Source organism: Chiloscyllium plagiosum, chromosome 17 (genome assembly GCF_004010195.1).
Source record: "Chiloscyllium plagiosum isolate BGI_BamShark_2017 chromosome 17, ASM401019v2, whole genome shotgun sequence".
Classification (NCBI taxonomy): domain Eukaryota; kingdom Metazoa; phylum Chordata; class Chondrichthyes; order Orectolobiformes; family Hemiscylliidae; genus Chiloscyllium; species Chiloscyllium plagiosum.
Window position 1 is genome coordinate 53,099,589 of NC_057726.1, and position 16,318 is coordinate 53,115,906.

The 16,318-nt window shown below is 40.7% G+C and overlaps 1 protein-coding gene across 1 annotated transcript in view; it reads right to left on the reverse strand.

Annotated features, from left to right (window-relative positions):
* Positions 1-8,288: 8,288 nt before the first annotated feature.
* The window catches only part of LOC122558685 (chymotrypsinogen 2-like), a 9,254-nt gene continuing 1,224 nt past the window's right edge, over positions 8,289-16,318 (reverse strand). The window contains exons 3-7 of the mRNA XM_043707475.1: positions 15,280-15,359; positions 15,105-15,183; positions 10,743-10,923; positions 8,545-8,678; positions 8,289-8,450 (exon numbers count right to left, since the gene is read on the reverse strand). Of these exons, the coding sequence (XP_043563410.1) occupies positions 8,289-8,450; positions 8,545-8,678; positions 10,743-10,923; positions 15,105-15,183; positions 15,280-15,359 (636 nt within the window). The remainder of the gene's footprint in view (positions 8,451-8,544; positions 8,679-10,742; positions 10,924-15,104; positions 15,184-15,279; positions 15,360-16,318) is intronic.

A 16,318-nucleotide genomic window follows, 5' to 3' on the forward strand; every position in this document is an offset into this window, starting at 1 on the left:
TTACTGTGGAGAAGAGTATAGAAAATAAAGAATGTGGGGAAATAAATAACAACATCTTGAAAAATGTCCTTATTACAGAGGAGGAAGTGCCGCTTATCTGAAGCTGCATAAAGGTGGATAAATCTCCAGGACCTGATCAAGTGTACCCTAGAAATCTGTGGGAAGCTAGGGAAGTGATTGCTGGGCCCCTTGCTGGGATATTTGTAACATCGATAATAACAGGTGAGGTGCTGAAAGACTGGAGGTTGGCAAATATGGTGCTACTATTTACAAAAGGTGGTAAGGAAAAGCCAGGGAACTATAGACTGGTGAGCCTGACATTGGTGTTGGGTAAGTTGTTGGAAGGAATGCTGAGGAATAGGGTGTACATGTATTTGGAAAAGCAAGGACTGATTAGGGATAGTCAGCATGGCTTTATGCGTGGGAAATCATGTCTCACAAACTTGATTGAGTTTTTTGAAGAATTAACAAAGAGGATAGATGAGGGCAGAGTGGTAGATGTGATCTATATGGACTTCAGTAAGGCATTCAACAAGGTTTCTCATGGTAGGCTGCTTAGCAAGGTTAGACTGTATGGAATCCAGGGAGAACTAGCCATTTGGATACAAAACTAGCTTGAAGGTAGAAGACAGAGGGTGGTGGTGGTGAAGGGTTGTTTTTCATACTGGAGGCCTGTGACCAGCGGTGTATCACAAGAATTGGTGCTGGGTCCACTGCTTTTTGTCATTTACGTAAATGATTTGGATGTGAACATAGGAGGTATAGTTAGTACGTTTACAGATGACACAAAAATTGGAGGTGTAATGGAGAGCGAAGAGGATTACCTCAGATTACAATGGGATGTTATCAGATGGATCGAGGAGTGGCAGATGAAGTTTAATTTAGATAAAGACGAGGTGCTGCATTTTGGAAAAGCAAATCAGGGCAGGACTTATACACTTAATGGTAAGGGGGAGTGTTGATGAACAAAGAGAACTTGGAGTGTAGCATCATACTTCCTTACAAGTGGAGCCACATGTAGATAGAGTAATGAAGGCGTCATATTGTATGCTTACCTTTATTGGTCAGTGCATTGAGCATTGGACTTGGGGGGCCATGTTGCACATTGGTTAGGCCACTTTTGGAATATTGCGTGTAATTCTGGTCTCCCTGCTATAAGACGGATGTTGTGAAACTTGAAAGGATTCAGAGAAGATTTACAAGGATGTTGCCAGGGTTGGAGGGTTTGAGCTATAGGGAGAGGCTGAATAGGCTGGGGTTGTTTTCCCTGAAGCGTCAGAGGCTGAAGGGTGACCTCATAAAAGTTTATAAAATCATAAGGGGCATGGATAAGGTAAATAGATAAGGTCTTTTCCCTGGGATGGGGGAATCCAAAACTAGAGGGCATAGATTTAAGATGAAAGAGTAAAGATTTAAAAGAGGCCAAAGGGGTAACGTTTTGATGCAGAGAGTAATCTGTGTATGGAATAAGTTGCCAGAGGAAGTGGTGGAGGCTGGTACAATTACAGCATTTAAAAGGCATCAAAGGCATCTGGATAGGTATATGAATAGGAAGGGTTTAGAGGAATATGGGCCAAATGCTGGCAAATGAGACGAGATTAATTTATTTCGGATATCTGTTTGGTATGGATGAGTTGGACTGAAGGATACGTTTCCGTGCTGTATATCTCTATGACTCTATAGTAGAACCCTTTATTGATGTAACGCAGCTATTAAAGAGTCTGTAAGAAATACAGAAAGGCTGTGCCATGATTAATGCGTCAGCTTCTTCTTTTCTCACCATTAATTATAGCGAACAAGGACATCAAGGTTTTTGTTCATGATAAAACTGACTTAATAAGGTATATTGGGCAAACACTAGACCTGTCATATGATATAGGAATTAAACTCTACCCTGGAAACAATTTCTTATTTAGAATGATTAGAATAGACGGGAACAAAAGGTTTATAAAGAAGATGGATAGATTGTGAACAGCCAAAACAAAGGGAGTTCAATTTATGAAGTGCAAGGTTTAGTAGAATGTAAGAGAGTATTTTCTAATTCGTGAGAAGCTAGAAACTGTCGGGAAATCGAGGGAGGACGGGTGGGGAGACTTAAGGGTTTATGTTCAGTAGTTAGTAAAAGCTGAAGGCCAGATATAAATGTTTATTTAAAAGACTACTGGAACCTAAGCTGTCATCTCAACAGACTGGAATATAAATGTGTTGATATTATGTTCCAACTGTTCAGAGCTATGGTCAGCTGATGTCTGGACTCCTGCTTTCAGACTTGGACATTGCACTCCAGGAGCAATATATTGCCCTTAGAGTGGGTGCATTGAAGATTCACCAGAATGATACAGTTCAGGGACAGGTCCATAATGGTGACAGATTGGCCAGACTTGACTGGTAAACCCTTATATGGCAGATTGTTATTTAAATGGTGAACAACTGCAGCATGCTGCTGCACAGAGGGACCTGGGTGTCCTTGTGCATGAATCACAAAACATTGGTTTGCAGGTGCAGCAGGTAATTAAGAAGGCAAATGGAATGTTGTCCTTCATTACTAAATCAATGAAGTTTTAAAACAAGGAAGTTATGTTGCAGCTGTATCGGGTGCTGGTGAGGCCACACATGGAGTACTGTGTACAGTTTTGGTCTCCTTACTTGAGAAAGGATGTATGGGCAGTGGAGGGGTGCAGAGGAGTTCACTAGGTTGATTCTGGAATTGAGAGAGTTAGCTCATGTGGAGAGATTGAGTAGACTGGGACTATACTCATTGGAATTTAGAAGAATGAGGAGGGATTTTATAGAAACATATAAAATTATGAAGGGAATGGATAAGATAGAAGCAGGGAGGTTGTTTCAACTGGTGGGTGAAACTAGAACTAGAGGGCATGGCCTCATAATAAGTGGCAACAGATTTAGGATGAAGTTGAGGAGGAACTTCTTCACCCAAAGGGTTGTGAATCCCTGGAATTCCTTGTCCATGAAGCACTTTGGGAGGCTACCTCATTGAATGTTTTAGGGCAAAGATAGACAGATTTTTGAACAGTAAGGGAATTAAGGGTTATGGAGAGCAGATGGGTAAGTGGAGCTGAGTCCATGAAAAGATCAGACCATGATCTTACTGAATGGTGGAGCAGGTTTGACAGGCCAGATGGCCTACTCTTGTTCCTGGTTCTTATGTTCTTATGTAAGACAATAATAGAATAGATATAAATTACTTCCTAACATGGGGGAGTCCAAAATCAGGCAGCACAACCTTGTGTGGGTGTGAACAGTACACATCAGTCTCAAGATCTGCAGCTGTTTCAATGGCCTTCCCTCCATCATAAGGTCAGGCATGAGGATGGTTGCTGACGCTTGCACAATGTTCAGCACCATTCGCCACTCCTCAGATACTGAAGTAGTCCATATCCATGTGTAGCAAGGCCCGACCAACATCAAGCTTGGGCTGACAATTGGCAAGTAGCAACAAGAGAGAGTACAACCATTATCTTTGACATTCAATGGCATTCCCATTGCTGAATCCCCCACTGTCAATATCCTGGGAATTGACATTGACCAGAAACTGAACTGGACCAGCAGTATAAATGACAAGCTTTTTTTTACTCATTCATGATGTATGGTTATCGCTGGCTAGGCCAGCATTCATTGCCCATCTATTTGTCCCAGAGAATATGATTGTGAGCTGCCTTCTTGAACTGCTGAAAGGACACCCATTCTATTATAAAGTCAGTAGCAGGATTTTGACACGGCAACATTGAAGGAATTGTGGGGGTGTGACTTGGAAGAGAACTTGAGGTTTTGCAATGCATCCTTTGAAATAATGGCTACAAAACCAGGTCAGAGACTAGGAATCCTGTAGGGTTAACTTTTTTCCTGACTCCCCAAAGGCTGTCCACCATCTCCAAAGCACAAGTCAGGACTGTGATGGAATACTCTCCATTTGGCTGGATCAGTGCAGCTCCAACAATGCTCAAGAGGCTTGACATCATCCAGGACAAAGCAGCACACTTTATTGGCACCCAAACAATAAACTTCAACATTCACTCCCTTCAACTACTGACACACACACACTGGGAGCAGTATGTACCAGATGCACTGCAGTAACTCACCAAAGCTCCTCTGACTGCTTATCTGACAGTGATGTCTAAATTGCATTTTCAGGGGCAATTAATGTTGGCCTAGCCAATGATAGCCATTTAGAGTCATAGATTCTTAGAGATGTACATCACGGAGACAGAGCCTTTTATCCAACTCATCCATGCTGACTAGATATCCCAACCCAATCTAACCCCATTTGCCAGGACTTGGCCCATATCCCTCTAAACCCTTCCTATTCACATACACATTCAGGTGCCTTTAAAATGTTGCAATTGTACCAGCCTCCACCACTTCCTCTGGCAGCTCATTTCATACACGTACCACCCTCTGCCAGCCAAAGTTGCCCCTTAGGTCCCTTTTACATCTATCCCCTCTCACTCTAAACCTATGCGCTATAGTTCTGGACTCCCCCAACCCATTGTCTATTTATTCCATCCATGCTTTCAATGATTTTATAAACCTCTATGAGGTCACCCCTCAGCCTTCAACGCTCAAGGGAAAACAGCCCCAGCCTGTTCAGCCTCTCACTATAGCTCAAATCCTCCAACCCTAGCAACATCCTTGTAAATCTTTTATGAACACTTTCAAGTTTCACAATATCCATCTGATAGGAAGGTGACCAGAATTGCATGCAATATTCCAAAAGTGACCTAACCAACATCCTGTATAGCTGCAACATGACCTCCCAACTTCTGTACTTAATGCTCTGACCAATAAAGGAAAGCATACCAAACACCTTCTTCACTATCCTATCTACCTGCGACTCTACTTTCAACACTATGAACCTGCACTCCAAGGTCTCTTTGTTTAGCAACACTGCCTAGTACCTTACTATTAAGTGTATAAGTCGTTCTATGATTTGTTTTCCGAAAATACAGCATCTCGCATTTATCTAAATTAAACTCCATCTGCTATTCCTCAGCCCATTGGCCCATCTGATCAAGATCCCATTGTAATCTGAGGTAACCTTCTTCATTGTCCACTATACCTTCAATCTTGGTGTCATCTGCAAACTTACTAACTATACCTCCTATGTTCACATCCAAATCATTTATATAAATGACAAAAAGCAGTGGACCCAGCACTTATCCTTGTGGCACTCCACTGGTCACAGGCCTCCAGTCTGAAAAACAACCCTCTGTCTTCTACCTTCAAGTCAGTTCTATATCCAAATGGCTAGATACAGATGTTTTCCCTGTATTTCATGATATCTAACCTTGCTAACCAGTCTCCCATGAGGAACCATGTCGAACGCCTTACTGAAGTCCATATAGATCACGTTCATCACTCTGCCCTCATCAATCCCCTTTGTTGTTTTTTCGAAATCTCAATCAAGTTCATGAGATATGATTTCCCATGCACAAAACCACGTTGAATATCCCTAATCAGTCCTTGCCTTTCCAAATACATGTAAATCCTGTCCCTCAGGATTCCCTCCAACAACCTGCCCACCACCGAATTCAGGCTAACTGGTCTATAGTTCCCTGGCTTGTCTTTACCACCTTTCTTAAATAATGGTACTACGTTAGCCAACCTCCAGTCTTCTGGAACAAATTAAAAAAAGCTAAGCTATTTGGTAATGGTGGGCACCATATCCAGTTCTGATCCTGTCGTCTCATCATGTCCACAGATACGGGAATTATGAAGGTGTTGATGGATGGGGATTATACTAGGATAGGAAATCTAGATTACTTTCCCCTCCCTGAACCAGTAGTTTTGAGTTCAGGAGTGAATCAGCAAAGGTCAAGCACTTAATTTGGGTCCTTCTTGATTTGTATGATTCAGTTTTGCACTGAATAATGTATTTAACAACTGAATCTGAAGCAATTGGGTCCATGAGATTTAGAATGGGGCTTGTGGGCAAATACAAAATAATGTGTTTAATTCTGTACATTTATAGGTGTCTTGGGTTAGGCTGTTATGTGAATGTCAAAGAGTCTCAAGTGATGTGGTCAACTCGGGGCCATAATTTAGTTGTGAGTCATTTTGTTGCTGGCCATTTCTTATAGAACTTAATGAAGATGCAATGTACAGAAGTGCATGACACTGGATTATAAAAATAGGTCTGTGAAATAAAGTGGCAATGAGCAAGTTATTTTGTGAAATGGAAAAACAGACTGGTTTAATCTTTTTTATTATTTGCTGAAAGGTTGTAAATCTTAATGAGTGGAATTTTTTTTTACTAATTTCTTTTTATAGAAGGTATTTATCTTGTTTTTATGACTGATCTTTCAGTTAAATTTCTTTAAATAGCAAATCTTAATGATAAAACCTCAACTGACTAAACTTGGACAGGCCCAAACCAAATAGAAATTATTAGTGAAAATTATAATTTTGCAGAGCGAATGGTTATTTCATAATAATAATGTAACCAGAAGGAATACTTCTCAAAATGTTTCACAGATATATTTGTAAATTCCATGAGACAGCTTTAAAAAAATGTCTGGCCTGTCAGTGAGGGCTGTTGATGCAAACTTCAAATGGGAAGCATGTTGACCTAGGCTCCCTCTCTCTGTACTCGTAAGGTGGCACGGAGGACATTTGTAAGTGGAAGACTTTCAAATTATATGTTTGTTCTTAATTTTCAAAATATCAGAGGCATTTTTATTGTTTTTACAAGCAAGGTTCTGGATGATAACATCATTGCAACTGTTTATAGGTTGTTTTTCTGCAGCAAGTGATTAACTTGTATATTCTGACTTAGTGTAGCTGTGCCAATTGTATGATGTGCACTCTATTTGAAAGGAATGGCAGTGGTTCCCAGTTTTGCAAGATTCAACTTAGGTTGTTAATATCTGGGCTGAATCAGTTATATTAGAAAAAAAGCATCGAATCCTGCATTTAACACCTTCTGTCCTGGTGCCCACTAAATGCAAACCTTTAATATATCATTTCTACATATTTCTCAATGCAAAGAAACTAGAGTGTAAGGAAATGGAAATGAAGTTTGTAAATAATAAAATTGAAATTAATATTCAATGTTTGTACATGACTGCGAAAGTAATAGTGTCTTTGTCAAAATGCGAAACACTTATTTTGTGACTGTTTTAGGGATGGTCAGCATGGTTTCATGAAGGATAGGTTGTGCCTCACAAACCTTTCTGAGTTCTTTGAGATGGTCACCAAACAGGTGGATGAGGGTAAAGCAGTTGATGTGGTGTATATGGATTTCAGTAAGGTTCCCCATGGTAGGCTATTGCACAAAATACAGAGGCATGGGATTGAGGGCGATTAAGCAATTTGGATCGGAGATTGGCTAGCTGAAAGAAGACAGAGAGTGGTGGTTGATGGGAAATGTTCATCGTGGAGTTCCAGTTACGAGTGGTATACTGCAATGATCTGTGTTGGGGCCACTGCTGTTTGTCATTTTTATAAATGGCTTGGACGAGGGTCTAGAAGGATGTGTTAGTAAATTTGCAGATGGCACTAAGGTTGGTAGAGTTGTGTATAGTGTTGAAGGAAGTTGCAGGTTACAGAGGGACATAGATAAGCCGCAGAGCTGGGCTGAGAGGTGGAAAATGGAGTTTAATGCAGAAAGTATGAGGTGATTCACTCTGGAAGGAGCAACAGGAATGCAGAGTACTGTGCTAATGGTAAGATTCTTGGTAGTGTAGAAGTGATGAGAGATCTCGTTGTCCATGTATGTAGATCCCTGAAAATTGCCACCCAGGTTTATAGGGTTAAGAAGACAGATGGTGTGTTAGCTTTTATTGGTAAAGGGATTGAGTTTCGGATCCACGAGAACATGTTGCAGCTATACAAAACTCTGGTGTGGCCGCACTTGGAGTATCGCGTACGGTTCTGGTCACAGCATTATAGGCAGGATATGGAAGCTTTGGAAAGGGTTCAGAGGAGATTTACCAGGATGCTGCCTAGTATGGAGGGAAGGTCTTATGAGGAAATGCGGAGGGACTTGAGCTGTTTTCATTAGAGAGAAAAAGGTTGAGAGGTGACTTAATTAAGACATATAAAATATGCTGCAATGTTATATGTTCTACGTTCTATGACATGATTAACTCTGTAGAGATCAACTTGTCAGGTAACAAGTTAGAAAGGAAGGCCTGACCCAGGTTGTGCAGCTTCACATTACTGACTGACCCTCTTTCAAATTCTTAGAAGGTGGGAAAAAAAATAGACATTTGACATTAATTTTTCAAGTTCTTTATTTCGGGAGCAATTCAATTTTAATTTGAGTTCTTCTAATTGGCAGCAATTGTCTGCACAATCCAGGAGTGGAACTCAGTCACCCGGGCATAGACAGCAGGGATTTGGGTGGAGCAATAACCACTGCCCCAGGAAACGATGCCCACCAGATACCAGGCTCCACCATCTTTGCAGACAAGAGGTCCACCTGAGTCACCCTGTTGAAGAGAACAGACCAATTCAATGAACTTGTAACAGAGTAAGAATGATTTAATGAGCTGCAATATTTTGTGTATGATATGCCTCACATACCATGCAAGAGGTCGCACCAGCACCACCAGCACAAACCATCATGTCTGAGATTTTGTCGCCCCAGAAGTTCTGACAATCGGCAGTGGTAAGGAGAGGAAGAGCTGCCTGCTGCAGTTGGCATGGAGTGTAGCTTGCTGAATAATCAAAAAAGAGCTCTTAATATGTAATTAGATTTTCTGGAAACACTTGAGATGATCCTAAGTATTCAAATGCTTGTAAAATGATGAAAGCATAAGCAAAGGAGGAAAGAAAGTAGGAGCAGGAATAGGCCATTTGGTCCATTGAGCTCGCTCCACCAATGAAACAGATCTTAGCCAATCAGCTACCTTGACACCATTTTCCCCAAAATCTCCATATCCTTGAAGGCCATTAATCTCCAGAAATCTATCAACTTCTGTCTTGAATATGCTCAATTACCCTCTGGAGTAGAGAATTCGAAAGATTCACCATCCTCTGAGTAAAGAAATCCCTTCACATCTCAGTTTTAAATGGCCTGTCCCTTATTTTGAGACTGTATCCCCTAATTTTACAACCCTCAGCCAGGAGAAACACCCTATTTATATCCAAACTGTCACACGCTGAAAGAATTCTGCATTTTTCAATGAGATCATTTCTCATTCTTCAAAACCCTAGAGAATACAGAACCAGTTTCTTTAATCTCACTTCCCAGATATTCCCACCTTCTCAAGGTTGTATTTCTGCCAAAATTCTCCAGTTCTCCAACACTTGCTGTTGTGTCCTCTATCTCACTCCAATCATCAAATTACATCTGCTTTCTTTGCTTCCCTCTACGAACATCCTTCCTGAGATAAAGAGACCTAAACTGGACACAGTCGTCTGGGTATGGTCTCACTGAGGTTTTATATAATTGAATCAAGGTGTCTTTACTTCTGTGCTCAAATCCTCTTGCAAGGAATGCCAACATACCAGTTGCCTTCTTAATTGCTTGTGACATCTGAATCCTAACTATTAGTGGCTGATGAACAGAAATACTCAAGTACCTTTGCTTTTGGGTCAGGTAGGATCAGGATCTTAAAATGAATAAATAAATGTATATGCAAATGAGCTTCAGCAGCTAAAGAAGGCACCTCATCCCTACCTTCTCAAGGACAGCTAGAGATGGGCAATAAATGCTGGCTCAGTCAGCAACATTCACATCCCATGAAATAATCTTTTAAAAATCTTTACCATGTTTCAATTCTCAAGATTTACTTTCTGAAACTTCTGAGTAAAACTGTTGAAAAATAAATCCCACATTTTCAATTACCACTGGTTAACACCCTTGAAGTGTGGATCTTTCAGTATAAAAGGAGAGAAGGTGACTGTGCTAAAATCAGGAACCAATTGTTAAACTTTGCCTTTGAACCACTGTTCCATTGGTAAACTCAAGCAACCTCCTTTCTCAAAACAAAACATAAACAGCTTGAAAGTCTGTGTTTACCAAGATCTATAGCCTTGTTATGTCCCAGATAATTGTTCTAGTATTCAGTTTCAAATCCCTGCACATCCTTGCTCCTTTTCACTTACATGATCTTCTCAAGGTTGTATTTCTGCCAAAATTCTCCAGTTCTCCAACACTTGCTGTTGTGTCCTCTATCTCACTCCATTCATCAAATTACATCTGCCTTCTTGGCTTCCCAACCTTGTTTTCTCCCTTTTGGCTTTTACAACCTTCATAGCATCTCCTTTACTTGTGCTTTTATCCCTTAACATAATTGTTTTGTCCCATTTGGAGCCCAGACTATCCATAATGTGCATCAAGATGTCTTTTCCTTTCAATAAGCTCTAGCTTCTCCTGCTCTGTCCTTCCTTCATTCTGACAGTGATAGCTGTACCTTCTGCCTTGTTGGCCCTAAGCTCCTCAATCCTCATAATTTCTTCAGTGTTCACTTCTCTTGCACAAGAAAACCTGCCTCTTTGACTAAACATTGGGTCATTGGCTCAACGTTTCCTTCTTTTAGTCTTGGCTAGCATCTAGTAAAGTTCCTGTGAAGTTCCCATGACACTCCGTGTTAAGTTTGCTGCATATATGCAAGTTACTGTCATGAATGTTATAGAAATACAAGTTATTGTTATTTTATTGTAATTGATTTAGGATGGATCTTTTGCATTTCTAATTACTTTTAGTTGAATCTACCAACAGGGTAGTCTAACATAGACAGCAGCTTATTTGGAAAATAAAGACGAAGCTCCCATACCAGATGATTGAGTTAAGCCCCAGCCTGAAGTGACACACATCTTGCCCCCTGGGAAACTGGCACCATCACTTGCGAGGCACACGGAGGAAATGCGGTTGGTAAATTTGACAGGGTATGCGAGCTTCACCAGTGTCACATCGTTGTTGATATTATATGGATCCCAGGCTGGATGGGTAATGACCTGTACACAGACAAGGCAAAAGTCAGTTCTGATTCATCAGTAACAATTCAGTTTCCATGCTGTTATGCAGAAGGAATAATACATTATCTCAAATTTGGTTAATGGTAGGTGAAGCAGCTCATTTGCAGCTCATCTCCAGCTCATTTGCTGGAGCCACCATCCCCATTCCAATTTCCTTTTGCAAAGTTATGAGACTGTGGCAATGTTGCAACAGCTGAGTGAGAATAACTCTGAAGAAATACCTGGTGACTGTTGTCAGGTTCACCTGTGGTACCAAATCTATTGCTTTAAGTTCTTTATGCTTTGCTATGGCTGCAGCACAGAATGATGCCAAATCTTTCAAGTGAAATCTAGTTTTTTGCATCATATTTCAGTCCAAACAGATCCCTAAATTTCCTTTGAAAACCTGTGCTGGTCAGACATAAGCTCAGTGGATTTAATTTGGTAAGTTGAGAAACATAGGAAATATAAGCAGGAGTAGGCCATTCAGCCCTTGGAGCTTGCTCTGCCATTCTATATGATCATGCCTAATCATCCAACTCAATATACTGTTCTCAGTTTCTCCCTGTACCTTTTAATCCCTTTAGCTCAAAGAATTATATCTACCTTTTAATCCCTTTAGCCTTAAGAATTATATCTAGCTTCTTCTTTACAACATTGAGTGGCCATTTCCACCATTAAGTTTTAAATTTAATTTTACATAGCTAATAGAATTATCACATCCATTTTGGAGTCTCTTTTGGAGCTAAGAATTTTAAAATATTTTTTTAAAGCTGGGCTGTTTATGGTTTGTTTGGGTACACATTGTCTAGTACCAGGCTTATAAAGAGCTTTGCAGTCTCAGTGGGGGAAAAGGCAAAGATTGATGCTTCAGGTCTCCACGGATTCGCAATACACGTTGTCTGATAGTTCCAGTACTTTATGTTAATTTCTATTTCAAATTTTAAGCATGAGTATTAATTTGTCTATTGTTTAAAAGGATCTCGGTTTGATGTTGGGGATGTCTTGAGGCTGTTAAATTGCAGAACAGAAACAACCTGCTTTGAAATTTTGACCATTTTTTCAAAACTTCCTTCACAGGAAGAGGGCATCACTGGCTAAACTAATATTTATTGCCCAGAAGGCAGTTAAGAGTCAACCACACTGCTATAGATCTGGTGTTACATGTCAGCCAGACCAGGTAAGGATGGTAGTTTCCTTCCCTAAAGGACATTAGTGAACCAGATGGGTTTTTTCCTGAGAATGGATTTATGGTGATCACTATACTCTTAATTCCAAATCTGCCGTGGCGGAATTTGAACCAGGGTCCTAGTACAGTATGAGGTTTGCTGGATTAACAGTCCAGTGATAATTCTTGTCCTTCTTATCCTTCCAAACATTAGTGGCTGAAAATATCACTAAGACAATATCCATCTTGATTTGTCACAACATTTTTATAACATAGAACATAGAAAAGTACAGCACAGAACAGGCCCTTAGGCCCACGATGTTGTGCCAAGGTTAATCCTAATGTAAAATATAGTAACTTAACCTACGCACCCCTCAACTCACTGCTATCCATATGCATGTCCAGCAGTCAATTAAATGTCTCCAATGACTCTGCTTCCAACACCACAGCTGGCAACACGTTCCATGCATTCACAACTCTCTGCGTAAAGAACCTACCTCTGACGTCTCCTTTATACCTTCCTCCTGATATCTTCAAACTACGACTCCTCGTACCAGTCAATCCTGCCCTGGGAAAAACCTCTGGTTATTGGCTCTATCTATTCCACTCATTATCTTGTATACCTCAATCAGGTCTCCTCTCTTCCTCCTTCTCTCCAGAGCGAAAAGTCTGAGCTTATTCAACTTTTCTTCATAAGGCAAGCCCTCCAGTCCAGGCAGCATCCTGGGGTAAACCTTCTTTGACCCTTTCCAAAGCCTCAGTATCTTTCCTATAGTAGGGTGACCAGAACTGGAAACAATATTCCAAGTGTGGTCTCACCAGGGACTTATAGAGCTGCAGCAAAGCCTAGCTGCTCTTAAACTTGATCCCCCTGTTAATGAAAGCTAAAACACCATATGCTTTCTTAACAACCCTATCCACTTGGGTGGCAACTTTGAGGGATCTATGTACTTGCACACCCAGATCCCTCTGTTCCTCCACACTGCCAAGAATCCTGTCTTTAATCCTATATTCAGTATTCGAGTTTGACCTTCCAAACTGCATCACTTCACATTTATCCAGGTTGAACTCCATCTGCCATTTCTCAGCCCAGCTCTGCATCCTGTCTGTGTCGTGCTGCAGCCTGCAGTAGTCCTCTATACTATCAACGACACCTCCAACCTTTGTGTCATCTGCAAATTTACTAACCCACCCCTCAACCTCCTCATCCAAGTCACTTATAAAAACTACAAAGAGCAGAGGCCCAAGAATAGAGCCCTGTGGGACCCCACTCAACATTGACCTCCAGGCAGAATACTTTCTATCTACAACTATTCTCTGCCTTCTGTCAGCAAGCCAATTCTGAATCTGGATAGCCAAATATCCCTGTATCCCATACTTCCTGACTTTATGAATGAGCCTACCATGGGGAATCTTATCAAATGCCTTGCTGAAGTCCATATACACCACATCCACTGCTTGACCTTCGTCGACCAGTCTTGTCACCTCCTCAAAGAATTCTTCACTAAATTACATATAGACCATATTTCTTGCAAGTAACAAAATAATTTTAATTGTGAATTGGGGCTTGTGGTAAATTAATCAATCCTTTTCCCTTGAGCAAGTGCAGATTTAATCTGTGGTTAACAAACTGTGAGAGGTTACGTGTGCATCAGTGCAATATATCCAGAATGACCGACCCCCATACAGTATAACCAATCACATTAGCAATCTCTGGACATATCTGTTAAAGGGGAAAGTAACCTTCATAAAATCAGAATGTAGTTCTCATTATTTAGATCAATGGGAAAACAAGCTGTGGTATTCAGTAGTTGGAATAGCCTATTGATTTAGCATTGCAAACTGTTGTATCTAGCGCAGAATAAAAGTGGAAATAATAGCATTATAATCATGTGACAAATGATGAAACTAATCATTTCACAAATATGAGCCAAGATGTGAGGGCACTTTAGTGGTGGCATTGGTGGCTCAGTGGTTAGCAATGGTACCTTACAGTGCCAGGACCTAGGTTTGATTCCACCCTTGGGTGACTGTTTGTGTGGAGTTTACAGATTCTCCTGTGTCTGTCTGGGTTTCATTTGGGTACTCCAGCTTCCTGCCACAGTCCAAAGATGTGTAGATTGGCTATGAGAAATGCAAGGTAACATGATAGGGTAGGGATGTGGGACTGGGTGGGACCCAGATGTGCACTCAATGGGCTGAAAGCCCTTCGTCACACTGTAGGGATCCTATGATTTACTCAGTTAAGGAGTAAACCTAAAAATGAAGGTAACTATGGAAGTCACATGTGGTACCAGAAACACTCCTGTTTGGGTTCTACAGAGTTTGAGGAGTTTAGATTAGATTACTTTACAGTGTGGAAACAGGCCCTTCGGCCCAACAAGTCCACACCGACCCGCCGAAGCGCAACCCACCCAGACCCATTCCCCTACATTTACCCCTGCACCTAACACTATGGGCAATTTAGCACGGCCAATTCACCTGACCTGCACATTTTTGGACTGTGGGAGGAAACCGGAGTACCCGGAGGAAACCCACGCAGACACGGGGAGAATGTGCAAACTCCAGACAGTCAGTCGCCTGAGATTAAAGTTCATGTACTTTAATTTGATAATGCATTCTGGAAATCAGGAAAGGATCATTTTCTCTCTCTCTCTCATTGCCCTGAGAAGTTAGCAGTGGGGCTTCTTTGTTTGAGAAAACTGAGTGGTTTCCTTTGACATGGCAGAGGTGGTTAAGAGACAAACCACATATAAGCCATACTGGATAAGGCTGAGGTGTTTCACTCCCTTAAGAATATTAATAAACCAGTGGGTTTTACAACAATCTGACAGATTTGTGGTCACTTTTTCTGATGTCAGCTATTTGTTTCCAGATTTGATTGAAAATAACTTTTGATCCTCAGGAATTTGAACTTGTATTAATGGCATTCCAGTTCAATAACACTACTCCAGACTGTAAGTGTAAAATTCTCAAATAATAATCCGTAGTACACCAGAGCATCTTTAGGTACCTTTTCAATCTTCATAGTCTGGGTGTCTTCTTTTGTTGAACATTTATTGTAAGCTCCAAGGATCGCAAGGTTAGCTGTGCTGTGTGAAAACAGTGTGTTACTTAGAGTAAAGGTCCTACATCCATTAGTATTATTAATATTGATTCTGAAGAATATAACTGAGTGTAGTTCTTACGTCACGCCACAATGGGCTGCAGTCACAACCCAGTTTTCATTGATCAGGGAGCCTCCACAGAAATGCCAGCCTGTGGTGTCCTATTGGGTAGAGGGAAAATTCAGTCAAGAAAAGGCAAAAATCAATTTCTTCTCCCCAGCACCATCAAAATCCAACACCGTCAACTGAGATTTCTGACTCATACCAAAAGTGTCAACCGTTTGTGGAGTGGGTCAGAAAAGAACAGTGAGACCAACAAAGGTAGCAGGGCTTCAGTAACCAAGGTGACATTGGGGAGAGTTAGAAAACAATCAAAGATAAAGGCATAATATCTGAATGTATAAAGTGTTCACAATAAATGAAATGAATTAGAACTGATAGTAGTTCACAGGCATGATTTAATTGCCATTAAAAAGAAGTATTTGCTAAGTGACCAGGTTTGGGAACCAAATATTTCATGATACTTAACTTATGGAAGAGGTAGATCACAGACAAACAGTGGAGGGAGGTAACTCTAATAACAAAGAATGGGATAAAAAGAGAAAAGGGAAAGGAACTAAATGGAAAAAAATCAAGAAGGAGAATCAGTTTGTTAGAGCTAAGAAACAGAAAGGAACAGAATTATGAGAACTATTTAGAGGCTGCATAGCAATATTTGTAGTACAGGACAAGGGCAGAGTCTAAGTCAAGAAATTGGAGAGGTGCAGCATCATGCAAGATTTTATTCGTCATATAGACTGGGTAAACCAAATTTGCAGTAATATTGTAGGGGATGAGTTTATGGAATGTGTAGAAGATAGCTTTTTAATCAGTATGCCAAGGATTAAACCAGCAACAGACTACTTTGGATTTAATATCGTACAATAAGCAAAATTAATTAACAATCTTGTAGTAAAATAGCTTCTGGAAAAAAGTTACCATAATATGATAACATTTTGTATGGAGTTTGATCATGAATTAGTAACTCAGGTCTTAAGTCTAAAAACAATAGACCGAGTTTTAGTGGGCGGCACGGTGGCACAGTGGTTAGCACTGCTGCCTCACAGCGCCAGAGACCCGG